A 16,759-nucleotide genomic window follows, 5' to 3' on the forward strand; every position below is an offset into this window, starting at 1 on the left:
CAGCATGCTTTAGAAAAGAAAATGCTTTGTCTAAAAAATAATTTTTGCACATATGCTAAATACAGTGTTTAATGCCGTTTCCATATTAATCATATGAGAACAGGCATTTCACAATAACCACTTGGATTACATGTAATTTAAAAAAATACAACTATCTTTCCAAAACATCTCTATAAGAGATGACAGTGTAGGAGGACATCTACATATGCCACATTTTCAATGCCACCAAAGTTTACTGTTGGGAATGTACTGGTTCCAGGAACTGACTACTCTTGCAGAACAGTTTCTTGACACTTCAAAGAAGAAGTGGATAGCCTAAGAGTTGCAAGATAAACATAGCAGCTGAAACCCTGTGCTCCCAACTTGCTTCTTCCTGCACCTCCTCAGTGTTTCACACTTTTCTCACAATAACAAAGTCACTCTCAGAGCTCTCCCATAGAACACCCTTCCTCTCCCTTTAAGGATTTTGTTCTGCTTCTTAGACTACTTAATTCATGTATACCGCCCCACTGTTTTTTAAACTTCCTGCTATTTCTTTTTCAACTTATTTTTATTTATCTCTAACACACACAGTCATTTCTTGCTTAAATTTTAGGATAACATTTCTGTATTTTATACACAGTTCAGCATACGAACCACAGCATTTATTAGTCTACAAAGGAGACACCAAATACTGCCAAGCAGTCTGAAGACATTCTGTTCTAGAGAAGAGAAATACACTTGGAGATCTTCCTGAACCACTAAAACTTCTCTATAAAAGATACACTCACAATTTGACAAAATGGATATGTTCTTCTCTGAGCTTTTATATCCTTGACCTTCACACTAAGTCTGAGCTCAGTTAAAGAAACTCAGTCTATTTAGGCAAAGTATTTTTCTATGAGATTTTTTTAATCCTCTTTTAAGACCTAACTTCTTTTTTTTTTTTTTCAAATTAACAAGTCATTGAAAAGAATCATCTGAACAGTAAAGAAAATATGCCTAGATCAACTTACCTGGTGAGTTGCTAGAAGATGCGGGATCCACAAGGCCAGCAGTAGGACTACTACAGCTGGCAGCTGATTCTGAAATGGATCCGTTCATGGCGGACGGCAGACCCAATGTATTTGTAGTTGTAACTGGTAGGGGTAGCACCATAGGGGACATGGCAGGTCCAGATATGTTTGCTGTAGTCTGCATCTTAACTTGTGCCATTACCTCTCACTGCAATAAAAAAAAAAAAAATTATGAGCAGGGCACTTTGAATTTTGAATGGCAAATGACGGTAGTGACATTAACAACATTGCTTTCCTGCTCCTGGATTGGGTCACAAAACTATCACAAAAGTCACACCTCTTCACACATTACTCCAAACTGATGCTCACAGCCAATGAAAATCAGAGAGGAACCCACACACCCTAACTCCAAGTTCTGTTGCTCAGCTATGGGACGATACTGTCTGAAAGACAGCAGGAAGAATGATTACTCTAGAATAAAATTTCCATATAACTATTCAGCAGATGAGATGAGCATCTGCCAATTTCTTCAAGAGAGTATCTTTGCAACAAACTGCCATAGCAATCTTTTGCCACTGTTTTTCCAATAAAATGCAGCCAAAATACCAAATAAGGCCACGAAAGAAAATCCTTATTTTTTTGACTGTTACCAAACCAGAAAAGAGAAAAGAAATAAGAAGAGAAAACAACCAAATAAAAAAACGAAGAAGCAAATAAAGCATCACTGCTTATCCAGTCAAAGCTGGAATGCTTCAATCCTTGCATAAATTCCCTAGGACAGGTACCAGGATTTCCTAAACTAGCCTTTAATCTGGTGCTAAAACATTTACCTGGAATATGCCAGGTACTAAGTATCTCTCACAATCTGCTCAAATGAGTTTCTTTATTACCAATATCTGTTTTCTGGCTTAGCCTACGCTCACAAACCAACCAAGGTCAGCACATGGCTCCTTCATACTATTCACTGAGCATAAGCTCTTTGCCAAAATTTGGGCAACTGATAAAAAACTCTTGCAACGATCACATGCAAGCAGTTCAGAGGCCAGCAGGCACTCCAGGCAATCCACCCAAATGAGTGAGGAGACAATCATTCACAGTCTTCAGGGAAAAATCTTGGGCTTCTCCCTTTAGTATAAGGAGCAAACTATGAGCTATTTCAGTAGCATGGATGTGGTATTTTTTTTAGAGTTCATACAGATTACATGATCTGTACAGAGCAGATAGAGACAAACCCTGTAACAGCCAACAAACAAGCTGGGGACCTGGGAGCTTCCCCAGCAGCATCTCTGGTTAAGGCAGAGGACAGATATTAGTTCACCTTTGTCATGGGCAGCACTGATCCTTTCTTACTAAGGATAAAAAGAAAAAAAAACCAGTTTGATAATAGTATCAAGGAACTGTAAAAAAGAGCAGGATAAAGTTTAGGAGAAAAAAAGACAAGCTTTAACCTACAGAAAAGTAAACTGTGAAGCCAGAATAAAATCATAACTTGTTAGGTGTTGAGGTTTGCTTATTTTATTAGTTTATCAATATATCTAAAGCTGAAGAACTAAAAGAAAGTACAGGAATTTTGTAAATTAATCTGCAGAAACAAAGGTGCCCAAGAGGTAAACAGAATTGTAGGGACTAGCTCTTCAGTACACGAGATGGGAAGATAATTAACTCCTAATCAGGTCTAACAAAATCCACCTTTGCAGAAAGTGAAAATGTATGTATGCAGCAGGGTGCTATCACCCTTTCACGCTACTGTCAGAGCACCCTATGTACTAAATTTAATCTCTATAGAAGTATGTAACACATGGCACGTATGACATATTTGTTAAGTGCTCTACCAAGGTAACAACTGAGGGCCAGCCACTGCTGAGTAAGAAAAATTACTTGACATATCTCATATCTCATACACTCAATACTTCTGCTTATATATTCTAATCATAGCCTATTTTTCACAACAGTATCACATTAATGACACCAGGTTCTTTTCTGCAGAATTGCTATCCAGCAAGTTACACTCTGTGCTCTGTGTGTGAAGCTGACTGTTCTGAAGCATATGAGACTTTGTTCTTATCCTCCTTGAATATCATTATTTAATAAAAATAAAGCAAATAGATCACACTGAATTGTAATTCTAGTTTACAGTCTCCTCAAAGCCTGCTTTATGGCAGCTACAAATGTAAAAAGTGTACTGTTTCATCTGCACCATTAAGGTACAGGAAAGAAAGGTACAGGGACAGCATTACAACAGATTGAGGGCAGTGTATAAGCAGGTAGTATCAAAACGCTTTTTCCCAGACCATCCCCCTGCTTCGGTTAGCAGCATGTTAACACAATTCTTCTGTAACAGTCCCAAGTCACACAACCCTAACAGAGCTAACAGCTTCCTAACTAAGGAAGGTTTGGGTTTAGCCTTAAAAATCCATTAAATTTTCTGTTCTCATATTCTCCTCATATTACTTTATTCAGTCAGTTACATAAAAGCACAGAAAACTGCTAAAAGGTAAAATGTATCTCTTGTGTGCTGTTTCTCACATTTACAGTAAATATTTTTAAATTAATGTATTTATAGGTATGAAGTACTACTTAAGTTCCATTCCAAGCTTTTGGTAACGTCTTTTTACTTCATCGTAACTAGCAGTTTATTTGCAGATTGCAGAAAAAACACAGCTCCACATTGCTTTCAGAGCAGCTGTTAATTCGGTCTTTTCTGTTCTCCAAAAATCAAATAATGAGATAGCAACACAGCAGCAGTTTAGCAAGACCATGACTTAAAGTTAGAGTCCGCAGGTGGCCATCCACAACAACTAACAAAATTTTCTTGTTGATACATTTTAAGTAGGCAAATTGACAGACTATGCATCAAATCACGCAGGGCCTCTCTCCATATATATCTAATATATTACTGCTAGCCCCACTGTTTGCCCTCCCCATTTGCTCATCCATCAATTTGTTGCTTTTTGCCTTATTGAGGGTGGTTTGCCAACAGTCAAACTGATCTAATGACTTGCCACCATAGCAGGGGACAATCCCGTTCGTTCTCTCTCCCCTACAGTAAAAAGTGAATCCTTATCTGTCCACTTACCTCACTGAACCAGATCACGTGCAGGTGAGGAGGAAGATGAGAGCAGCATCCCTGTCTGTACATGGAGGATCATTATCTCCTGACCTGAGGTGAGTGCAAGGAATTAGCTCTTTCAACTCCTGCTAATCAGCTTAGCTTTACTGTAAAACCATACACTGAAATTCAGCTTCTTCATGCTGTTCCACAGAAAATCCACGATCTCATCCCCAACAATTTCATCTTCAGAAACCTGTGGCCTGCTTTTTGGAGTATTTTTTCTTTACAGTGCTTCACACTAGAAAAATAATTCCAGTGGAAACCTGGACATACCTGCCTGCTAATTAACAACAAATACATGACAGGAAGTGAAGTTAGGCCCTAATAGCAACGCACTTCTGTGAAGTAGAAGTAGTAGAAGAAGTAGTAGAAGGGGGGTGGCCAGGCAGCCGACTCACTCTATTTTAGTTATTTTGATAAAATAATTTACAAAAGACAAAAAAGCACACAAAAAAAGGAAGGTGAATTGATACAGAATATTAGGGACTAATACTGAAAATCCAATGAGCTGTAAGACTTACGAAGAAGTTTCCCTACTTACTCAGTGCTAAATCCAGCCCCTGAGGATGGACTAAATACTACAGTTCCGCCATAGCAGCTTCTTTGCTTTTCGACTGGAGCAGAAAAGGTTACAGATAAACCCTCAGGAAGGCAAGGTAGGGCCAAGTGGCTGCAGCCAAGACCAGGTCAGAACATCGTAACCCATCCCACTTTCAGAAAACACAGGAATTGTATTTGTGAGTACATAAGCAGCCATGAAAGAACATCCTTTGCGAAGTCCTATATACAAGCAGTAAGAAGCTTTCCAAGGAAAGACAGGAAGATATTTTTGAAAAAAAAAAAATCAAGGAGGAAATTGAACAGATTAAAAATCTGTACTTGTAATACTGTTCAGCCACCCCTTCAAACAGCAGTCAGCTCAACTTCCCTTTTGAATTACTACACAGGACAAACATTAAAACAAACCAAAAAAAGGACTTTGTATTCAGAAGAACGAGCTAGAAACTGCTTCATCTCACAGACTTCTTTCATCATGAAACTACTTTGTTTCCCTAATCTCAAATATAATGTTGACCCAAGACACTACATGACACACTCAAAGACCAGATTACGGTTACTTGAGAATACACTTTGTACATTTGTCACCAATTCAATCCTGCTCTAACAACTGCCTTTACACTACCTTTGAAAAGAAAGAAAAAGGAAATCTTCCAAACAAAACCAGGCCAGATAAATAAGTAACTAATTAAGGAATCAAAGACTTAAAACTAAGATTTTGTCAACCAACAAAATGGCCAAAGGTGGGAATTTTTGTTGCCATGTAATTATGATGAGTTAGCAAGGTGGGCAGAACAGAAAAAGTTTGCCTTGCAATTGAGAGAAGATTCATGCAACTTGAATACACAGCATATGTCCCATGGCAAACAAACATAATAAGCAAACATTTTGAATGTAATAAATTGCTTAAGCCACTAGAGCAAAAGACAAGTAACTAACAATAAAATATGTGTGATCTACAAGACCATCTACATGCACTGTGTCTCACACCAGAACAGTTACCTGTACCGTATGGCACTGCTTTACAGTGAGATATGAGGATTCGTGTAAGGATTAAGGATAACTATAATTTAGGTTTCCAAATACAAGCAAAGGTATCTAAACTCCCATTGGAGTCAAAGGAAATACTACATGGAACTCAGTAGTGCAGCTATGGTTTACCAGTGCCATTTGAGATGTCCTAAGATATCTCATCTTGATACTCGTGTATTCCATCAGCTGCTGCTTCAGTGAAGCTGAATACTTCTAAGAGAAGTCACATTTGACATTGCATGCAGCAGACTGTTCAGGTAAACTCCAATATGAAAAGGTGATTAAATGGCAATAATGTACGTGCATAAAAAATGTGCTAACAGTCAATACATCCTGTGAACCTCAAGGAATTATTCAAAGTGATCAAAAAGTAAGCTTCCACCTTAAGCTTAGCCAAATCACTCAGCACAGTGGCAGCTGAAGACTAGAGAAGATAACTTAGTTAACTTAGAAACTTAACAGAAAGTGGGGCATATTGACAAGCAGGAACGCAACCCTTCCTTGCTTGCTTCCTTGGCAACAGCAAGGCTGACACAAAAAAGCTGAGAAAGGAGAAACTCAGGCCACAGCATATCTTACTGTTCAGAACTGAACAACCTCAGTCTGCACTCATAGTTAATTTTCTCCTCTAATAGAAATATTATAATCTGGTCTTGTGTACACCGGACAGCCACAATGTCTCAAATGGAGACTTCACAGGCAGATATGAAACATAGCTCCCAAGCAAATAAATTTTATTAATTTTCATTTTGAACCACAGTGGGAAAAAGGATGGCTCTTCTCACAAAACACCCTCACTGATATCAAAGATCACTGAAGCAAAGGCTGAAACAAAACAGAAAACCTAAACATCCAGAAATCCCTTAAATAAGACACTCTGCAACCAGAACAAGTGCTTCGTGGGGACAGCTGCCTGGCACCAGGGCAGTTCAAGAAGCTTAATTACAAAACTCCCATTTGAAATGACAGGGGAGATCAATCAGATTATCAACTTTAAGATTTCAATGCAAGAAGAAAACTAAAAGGTAAGTAAACTCAATCTGTTGCATCAGAAACTGAGCTACTGAGTATCTCAACACTTCCCAACCTGTTTAGAAGCCAAAGCCTGATGGACAAAGGTTAGGTTGCTTCACATAAATGTCCACTATCTTACAAAGATAAACTCATCAGAAAGTTTACTTCCTGCAGTTTATTATTGCTGTTCAGGAAACAGAAAAGACGGTCACAAAAGCCATGGAAATTTCCAACGGCCAATGAGCTAATCCAGTTCTCATGCTGCCACAAACTTTATACCCACAGAAGAAACCAAATCAGAATGCTGGTTCAGACACAGTCATTAATTTGACCCAGCCAGGATACCCTGAATTACTACAGAGAAGAAAATGGGAAACTCTGTCCTGAAACAGCATGGTGAGCATCAGCGCCTTCTTTGTGGAAGGCCTCCCACATCCAAAACCCATCAAGATTTGAAGTACAAGCTTACAGATGATTATGCAGACTTACAGATCAGAGGCAGGACAGGACACATACTCCCCAACACTACAGGGAATTATCCTTCTTTGTATTTGTATACTGCAACAGGGAGTAACAGCCAATCCAAAGGACAAAAGCTGACCAATCAGAAAATGTCAACACAAAAGCTAAGATGAGAAAAATGTGGGAAAAAAAAATTGGAAATATATTTTATTTTTACTTTCTGATATAAGTAATTCATGTGCAAGTATTTAAATACTCCACTGAGATTTAGAGGCTTACACTGAAATGGTTGTCAGTTCCCATTGTACACAGAGGTCATCAGTAGATGATGGGCAGGTAAACCACATTCACCTTAGGTTAAACAAAATTAATCACTAAGCTTTTCCATGAAGAAAAATAGCTGGAAAGGGGGGAAAACTAAACCACTAGTTTAACAATCAATCATCAGCTTAAAATGAAGAAGGGGATTAAGAATGTAAATAAAAAAAACATGACTCAGCCTTGACACACTGCCACTACAGACTCGTTTACATCAAAGTTTTAACTGATTCCTTATTTGACTCCTTACTGGAGTCAAATTAGAGCTCCTTTCAAGAGACCAGTTTCTTACTTAATCAATATTTTAAAATTTTTCTCATATAGAACACTAAAAGCTGTGTTTTTTCAATTTCTGCTAGCAACTAGTAATTACATTCCTAACATCTCAAATAAGCTTTGACTGACTTGAATTTACAAACTACTCTTATTCTATGGTTAACCCAAGCAATAAATCCCTATAGTTACTACTTTGTGCTGAAGCAGGCAAAAATTACTTCTTGACTAAAGGCTTAGGCCCCAACTTGAAATTGCATATTCAGAAATTGGAATTCAGAAAATTATCTTGTTTTTCCTTGACTGTTTGTGATAAATTCCTCATACCGTTTCAAGTAACAAAGTTTGGTGAAGCACCAGAAAAATGCTCTTGTCTTTGCAAAAAGTTACAGCTCCTGCTACCAGCACTCTTCACAATATAATCCCTCCCCTATCATTAACAGCTACAAGATCCTCAGAGAAAGGTTCCAGCAGACAACACAGCACATGCTGTGCTCTATTGTCAGAAGTAGATAAAATTCTATTTTGTGTGTCTTTATTTGTCCTTCGCAAGTGCATTTAAACAAAAACAGTATTTCACTGCCAGAGTGATGAATGTCCATGCTGAAGTTTCACACAGCTCCCAAGAAGTTGCAGCTCCCAGACACAGCTGGGATCAAACTGCTATCTCCTGTTTGTTAATCACTCCTGGAGTACCCCCATTTCTCAGCTCTCCCATACACACATTTTGTGATGTCTGGATATAAGGTAATTTCAGCCTACAGCTCATGAGATGAGCTCCCTGCTCTTTAGGGGACAGAATGGGACCTCTGCTCATAGGCATAAAGTGCCATGTCAGACCAGGTGCTCTGCAATGACGTCAAAGAACCTCCTCCCTTATTTTAAGTGCAGCTCTCTGGAGTCACTGAACAAAAGCAAAATAATTACTAAGTGATTGGGCGTACCAAGTTCTCTGACTTAAGAATAAGCACAAAAATCTAAGTTTTCTACTGGAGAAAATCAAATATTTTAGAGATGCTATGTTTGGGAACAAACTTATGTACTGTTGAAAAATTAACAACACAAGCCTGGCTGGACAGGAATGAAAACAAGAGTCCAAAACTTGAGGAAGTGGACAGATCATAAGCAGCCAGTTGTGACCCAGGGCCCTTAATACTAGGCTCCAGCAAACAAAGATGGGAAGAGACAAACCCCTGGAAGAGTCTAAGAGAAAGGAAACAGAGGTAAACGATGCAGCCACATGCAGCAAGCAGCTATCAGTGCAGACTCCTCAAGCATCCTGAGAATGAGAAGAATCATCAACAACTTGGTAAACACAAGGACAGCAACCTCACATTGATACTGTAGCAAACCCATGCTTTGGACTGAAATTGTGAAGCAGTGCAATGAAACTTAGTCAAATAAATCATTTGTCTTTAGAGTAAACTGCAGATTATAGATTTTGACAATCCTGGATGAGGAAAAAATCCTAGTGGCATATAATCACAGATCCTTTCAGACTTAGCAAAGACAGAAATCACTAAAGAAAAACTGTTGGATATAGAATCAGTGCTACATATTAGCTAAACACACTAAATGCCGCTCTCTGAGCACATGTTCTGCTGCAGCACAGAGACTACACATCTGACAAGATGGCAAAAAGTTGATTTCTGGAATTGAATCAGCAAGGAGGATATCAACAACAGAAAGGAAGAGTGCTGAAAAGAGATTTGGTTCAAATTGAGCACACTATGAGGGCACAGAACCAGCATGACCAAATCAGACTTCTTCCACCTCTTTAGGTACTAGTGGTTAGGAATACCAACTGGGATATTTCATAAGACAGCAAGTAAAAGATCTCCATCTACATATGGTTAATGATTCAAAACAATTTATTTCCCCAGACCAAACGAATCTACAAGCATAATTGCTACAAGAAAAAATGTAAACAAACTGTGAATTAAAATTTTGAATTCTTTCAAGTACTTCAACACAGAGTTAGAAATAAAACAAAGGACCACTCCGGCTAAAAGGGCAACCTGATTCAGCAGTAACATGAAATGATTCAAAATAAAAAGAAAGAGCACCTAGAATGAGTGGAAGTGAAAAAGAAGTTTGCATATATGAGGAATGACACCACCACTTGCAATAGCACAGGGCTGGTACTACCTGGAGACAGAATGGATGGACAGATGATGCCCTGAGCTGCCCTTTAAAGGGATGTCTTTCTCACCACTTGCTGTACTTTCAGGACTCCAGGGCCATTAGCTTCAGCAGGGTAAAGTTAGCTTTTGTGACTCTGGAACCACCCTAAACCTGAGTGAAAGAAAAAAAACTGCTTTTGAACTTGCAGGGCTTAACACTTCTGTTCACTACTGAGCTAAGACTCCCATTCCTTACCTTCAAAGCCAAAACCAAACAAATAAAAAGCACTTCAAAAGGGAAGAAGGGACACATTTTCTAGGGCCTCCAACAGAACACACGCTGTCGGCTATACATATATGCCTAACAGTCTCCCTTCCTGCTAAAAAGGATGACCCTTGTTTATGGAGGGGAGGAATGCTCTTAGCCCAAAGACCATCCAACATCTAGACTGTGATGACAGGCAGCAGAAGTTCAGGTAGAAGTGCAGACCTCAAAGCTGTGGAGCAGAGGTCTGCAATCCAGCACAAAAGCAAAGACAGATGTCTAAAAAATCAGAGTAGGCCCTGGAACTAGAACTGCCTGGGCTAACCCCATCCACCTGCAGTGCTCCGTCCTGCCTATCTTGGGAACATATTAGGTGTATCAGTTTGATACTAACTATGTCTCCCTTGCTCCTGTCAGCTATAAGGTACCTGAGCAAAGGTGAACAGGATCAGACAGTATTTGCAATGACAGCAAATAAAACTGCTTCTATTTTGGTGCTAGATGTCAAAATTCCAAGTGAGCACAAAGTTGGCTTAAAAGCCTTGAAAATGTTCGAAGTGCTACTGTGACCAAAAGAAAAAAAAAAAGAACTACTTTTCAAATACTTCAAGTATTGTATTAAAATTATAGCATTAAAGATCCATTTCATCAGTTACAGAAGCTGCTTGCTCTCATGCCTACCTATAATGAAGGTGAATGCTACTAAGTACCAAGGCACTCTGACTGCAATGGGATTTAAAGAGAAACAGAAAAGAATAGACAAATTTTATGTATAGGTTAATGGTCACATGAAAAAAGGCCTCCAAAGCCACCTCCTCTACTGAGTTGCCACTGACAGTAATTTGTGGAATGGCCAGTTTCAGAAGAGCCCTGTAATATTACAGACAATGAAAAGTGCAATATTAACTCTTTTGGGACCTGGCAAACACCCGCAGTTGCCTGCAAGTTCACATTGAGAATGTTCACATAGAGGACAACTCCATCAAGTCCATGGAAATAGGATACAGCCCTTACAGTTTCAATGACTTTTCACCTGCTTAAGGCTATCAGTGATAAAGACTAGTCAGTTGAAGAGGGGTGAAGAAAAGATGGTGCAGATCATTCTCCATTCTGAGGAGGCCAAATCCCATATCTAACCCTGTGGTTAAGTGAGAATGTTAAGAGAGAATGTTGAGACGTCTCTGAGAAACCAGGGTGAGCTTTACCTGCCTCCTGACCCAGGACAAGCTTCTCATCCCCCTTCATAAAGGGCAGACAGCCTCAGGTGCCATGCAAGAAGTAGAGGACACCAATTTCATACAAGGCCAGTTTGTCTGTTGCACTGAATTATAAGAGGGTCAGAAAGGTTTTCAAGAAAATCCCTCTGGAGTCATTCATTAAAATTCCCAGGCCTCAAACAGGTACAAAAGGAATGTCTCTTGCATACCTACTCTTAATCAAAACAACCACTGGCAATGTTCGTTCAAGGGACATTGCCACCACAGACAGAAAACTGTTGAAAGCAGGTAGGTTTAAGTACCATCAGATACACAAGATTGGAACAAAAAGCAGAGAAAATATTTTGCAGGGTCTGGAAACTTAAAAGCCTTGCTGCATAGTATCCAGGACTAAAGAAGGGTCGGGGAACTAAAACAAAGAAACAAACAAACAATAACATGACTTTTTAACAAGATGTTTTAGACTATTTCTTCTTCTTATCCTGTCTAAAAAAGTCAAAGCTCCTAAGGAAATGGAATAACAATATCTTTATTTGTATCAATACAACTGGATATGCTACAAAGCGATGCAACACTGCTCTGTATCAACTCTGCGCTTTCACCTTGGGAACAGAGTATCTTGATTTTTTACCTTTAGAGTTTATCAGTTGTATGGATGTCTGGTCTGGGAGACAGGGATGAAGTTCTCTGTCAACTACACACAGATACTTATCTGGACAACTTCATGCCAATCTGCACGCATAGTATACTGGAATTTCTTTATATTTGTATAACACTACTTTATTGTATAAGAAAGAGGAAACTACACATATGTAACAGCTCCCAAAAATAAGAAATCAGGAATATCAATATCAGTAAAAATAAGGTTCCTTGCCTCTTAAAGAACTTTCCTTGTTCCAATAGGTGACCATTACCATTGCAAAAAACTTCAGGAAAATCTGGTCTCCTACTCTCAAAACCATTTCCTTCAGCCTGGAGGCAAACAGCCTCCTCAAAGCTGGCAAGCAGCAAAACTGAAAGCATGACCACTGCCAGTACCACCCTTTGGAAGTTTTAAAGAGAAGATAAGACTGTAAACATAGCCTTCAGGCATGTGGTACTACGGCAAACAGCTTCGCAAGCTGTCTTTTCCCAGAAACTAAGGACAGCAGGTTAACCGACAGTCACCATAATATTTAGCTGCTGACTACCACTGGGGGCCTCCCGAAACACCAAGAGGAACCTGTGCTCACATGCTGATTTCTAATTAGTTTAAAAAGAGCCCCCCATCATCTTAAATACAAAATTATGGCAACACAGAAATACACTGAAGTCACAATATTAAGTAATTTAGTATACAAAAAAATACAAAAATAGTTTAATTTTATTTGGTTAAGTATCAATACATTTGTAACATATTAGTGTTGTACTATATGAAAGCATACTTGACTAAACCAGAAGAGCACACTAAGGCACAGGTAAGCACACTGTGACCCTGGAGCACAGAGTGCACTACTGGGAAACTTTCCAAATGCTAACAGCTCAAAAAAAAAAATAGAACCAAACAAAACTCAACACAAAACAGTTGCTGTTGAGATGAAGTATGAACAAACTCGAACAGTTATAGACATGCATGTGACTTTAGTATTATACTACCACAGATGGTTTTTCCAAATTCATTTTCAGATTAGGAATCGTGCAAGCAGTTTTTTACTCCAAATAGTTTCCAGAACACCTGAAAAGGTATCTCTCTGAATAACCAAACAACTTTCCGAATAATTGAACTATTGATCTTTTAAGGCAAACATACTTTGGATAATGCTGATCATGACTGGTTGCTGATAATGAGCAGACCCAGAGCCTTGTACTTTTAATATTATTATATATAAACTACGTTATAAATGGTTACATTTAATCTCTTCTCAGAGTTGGTCATATGCTCCCACCAACTCTATTCCCCACCCTGTACCATATATCCTCTCCTCCCTGAGCAAAGCTGCCAGCCCCATTCCCTGACCTGTCTTCACAAGACCCTAGCCTGGCACTTTATATGCCCCTCAATCAAGTGGAACCCGCCACCTCATATTTCTGACCTGCTGGTTTCAGTGGCCATGTATATGGTATCCATAAGCGAAGAGCAAGCAAAGGAAAGAGGGGTGGTGGGGTGAAAAGCCCCAGGCAGGTCCTCAAGCAGCTCAAACCTTACATGGGTGTATTTACAAGTGTTAATGCGGTGAAAACAGCAACAGATCTGGTCGAGAAGCATGAAGGCAGAAAGGGGTGGCAGAGATTCCTGGTGTCCCATGTGGATTTTGACATCAGAACCCACAGCAGCTTTTAGAGCGCCATTCTCTGTTTTTGTTTCTATTCCTCTTTTTCAAAGAGAGAGAAAAATCAAGAACTATTGTGAAAAACACAGGGTACGTGTGACCCAAAGGTTAGAAATGCAAAATAATTGGTTCAAGCAAAAGACAGGCCTAAGCCTTATTGTACAGATCTCACTGCTGCTGCTAGGAAATCAACGTGAGCAGGGGAAGGAAAAGCGGAGCTTCGGTAGCTTATTAACAGAAGGTACGTTGTTAGAGTTATCCTGAAAAGTTGCAGTTAGATCCTTCTACACCACATCAGTGTGACATGTGAGGAAGTAGGCAACCTCACTTTTCAGTGGGAGAAAATCTGTGCACACTTACACCTGTATTTATGAAGTATACACCAAAAAAACTGGCACTAAAAACTGCACACTTGATAATATTCATACCATTGTGGAGCAGGCCTTATAAGAAGTTGTTATTTTGGGCTGAAGAACTGGATGTAACTGATGAGAGGTTTTTTCAGTCTTTTCCAAGACCGACAAACCAATAGCCATGTATTTTGGGCAGGTCAAAACAAACTGTCTAGATAGAGCATAACAGGTGCAGCTTTCCTAATGGTTGGAGAAGCAGTCTTGGAATCAGAGGATCTGCTTCACTACACCCTGTTGTCTAACCTTCTCAAGGTCACTTTTCATGATACTTTACAAATAAAACACATAGTATTCAATTACTTCCCATATTCACATCAGTGTAAACCAGGATTATGGTAGAGTTATGTTTATAAACATATGTAGGAAAATCAAACCCAATATTTGCCCCCAAGGAAGGGCCTGATCAAGTTAAGTGCTTACTTAGAATTGGTCAAGTCATCAAAACGCCTCTGATCAGCTCTTCCTCCAAGTAAAATTAGGAAGTTCCTTTACAAATTACTTTCACGATACAGGATATAAGATTATTCAAATTTATTATTATTTTGACATAATTTTTTGGAGTGCGAGGTAGCTTAAGCTGGCAACAAGATACGTAGAGTTTGGCCTCCAGACTGACAGACAGCCTGAACTGAACCCAAACCGGATGAATGACTTCTGCGAAAGCTGAGTGACTTCACTGAAAAATTCTCTGCAAAGCAAAGAAAATCTGAATTGCTCCTTCTCCTCAAAACCCATGAACAAGCAGCCAAGTCTCAAGCCTATTTCTAGCTGTTAGCAACACGAATCTTAGCAAAGACAGGAAAGAGCAGAAATCTCTCTCCAGGAGATTTTTTTCTAGGACAAAGCTAAGGTTCAGGGGCTGGAAATCAGTACTAGAAATCATACACTGCTGTTGGCTTTCTAGAAAAAAGATTTCATTCAGAAATCTGTCAGCGTGGCACTGTTTATAGAAGCAGAAACACCACAACAAAGTCTGTGCAGAACCTCCCTACATTTAATAAATGGCATAAACACTTTAGTATTACTACATTGGTGTACATTCCTAACCTGGAAGTACCACATAGCTCAGGAAGTCCTTACTCCTGCGCAGCTTGATGCCAGCAGTAACGTAAGCAAGATATAGCAACACATGTTCGCTTACAGAAATGCAGTGGAACTACACCTGGTTACACCAGAACAAACAGCCGCACTTGCACGTTGCAACACCGTGAGCATTCACGCACATTCCTCAGCACTGTTCAAGACAGCATTTCATAGAAAGAGAGGGGCTACAACAGCAACACTTCATCTACTCCTTTGTACAACATAAACTTTTTTTTCAGTAGAATCATGCAATAGTTTGGGTTGGAAGGGACCTTAAAGATCATCTAGTTCCAACCCCCCTGCCATGGGCAGGGACACCTCCCACGGGATCAGGCTGCCCAAGGCCCCATCCAGCCTGGTCTTGAACCCCCCCAGGGATGGGGCATCCACGGCTTCCCTGGGCAGCCTGTGCCAGAGCCTCGCCGCCCTCACGGTGGTGGCACAGGGAGCATTCCAGGCACGGCCCCAGCAGCTTCCATCTCGGTATCCACAGAAACAGCTCGCCAGCACTAAGGGAACACCAGGCAGACGAACTGCGGTGAAATTCACCGCTCGGCTCTGCCGGGCGGGTGGGAACCCGAGCGCCACAAGGGGAGCAGCCCCCGCCGCGGGATCCGCCCTCCCGGCCTCGGCTCCCAGGCCCGGCTGCGATCGGGATGAACTTTCCCCCACCGGGGAGCCCCGAGCCGCAGGAAAAGGCCGGGCCGGGCCGCCGAGCCCCGGTGACAGCGCCGGCGGGGCAGAGGCCGCGGAAGAGGCCGGGAAAGGCCGCCAGGCACCCCGGGCGCGGGTCCCGCCGCCGAGTTCCGGGCCCTGCCCCGAGCCCGGGGACAGCGGAGCGAGGGGCGCTCGCGCGGGGCCGGGCCCGCCGCGCCCCTTCGTGAGGCGCCGCCGCCGCCCCGCCTCGGCCGGGCCCGCCGGGGCACCCCCCGCCCGGGCCCGTTACCTGCTTCCCGGGGACGCCTCGGAAACGCCTCCGACATGGGCAAACGCCAAAGAGAACTGACTGACCCCGCCGCCGCGGCGGCCGCCGCCGGCCCCAGCCGCTCCGCCCCCCCCCCCCTCCTCCCGCCACCGCCCCGCGCCCTCCCGCCGCCGCCGCCCGCCCCGCGCCCCGCCCCGCGCTCCCGGCTCCCCCCGCTCCGCCCCGGCCCGAGAGAGGCGCCGGGTGCTGCAAGCGGGGGTTAGTCTGCGCGCGGTGAAGGGCTTCGCGTGGTTTTGCGTCCCCCCCACTTGCAGGGAGCCGACACCTACCGGCTGCTGCTTTCTCGAAGAGATTAAGCAAGAAAAAAAAATAAATAAATAAAATAATAGCTGGCAGAAATCGAGGGAGAGGTGAGCAAACAGAAGAGTGCAGCACTGAACCGGCTTTACAGAGTCATAGAATCACCACGTTGGAAAAGACCTCTTGGGTCGAGTCCATCCACTAACCCATGCCCCTCAGCACCTCATCCACACAACTTTTAAACGCCTACAGGGAAGGTGACTCAACCACCTCCATGGGCAGCCTGTTCCAGTGCCCAATGACGCTTTCCGCGAAAATTTTTTTTCTAACATCCAGTCTGAGCCTCCCCTGGTGGAGCTT

The 16,759-nt window shown here is 41.5% G+C and overlaps 1 protein-coding gene across 4 annotated transcripts in view; it reads right to left on the reverse strand.

Annotated features, from left to right (window-relative positions):
* The window catches only part of STAU2 (staufen double-stranded RNA binding protein 2), a 164,245-nt gene extending 148,012 nt beyond the window's left edge, over positions 1 to 16,233 (reverse strand). For all 4 annotated transcript variants that reach the window (XM_069854261.1, XM_069854259.1, XM_069854260.1 and 1 more), the window contains exons 1-2: positions 16,121 to 16,233; positions 996 to 1,203 (exon numbers count right to left, since the gene is read on the reverse strand). In XM_069854261.1, coding sequence (XP_069710362.1) covers positions 996 to 1,194 — 199 coding nt within the window. In that variant the 5' untranslated portion in view covers positions 1,195 to 1,203; positions 16,121 to 16,233. The remainder of the gene's footprint in view (positions 1 to 995; positions 1,204 to 16,120) is intronic.
* Positions 16,234 to 16,759: the final 526 nt, after the last annotated feature.

The sequence above is a fragment of the Phaenicophaeus curvirostris genome, chromosome 3 (assembly GCF_032191515.1).
Source record: "Phaenicophaeus curvirostris isolate KB17595 chromosome 3, BPBGC_Pcur_1.0, whole genome shotgun sequence".
In the NCBI taxonomy this organism is placed as follows: domain Eukaryota; kingdom Metazoa; phylum Chordata; class Aves; order Cuculiformes; family Cuculidae; genus Phaenicophaeus; species Phaenicophaeus curvirostris.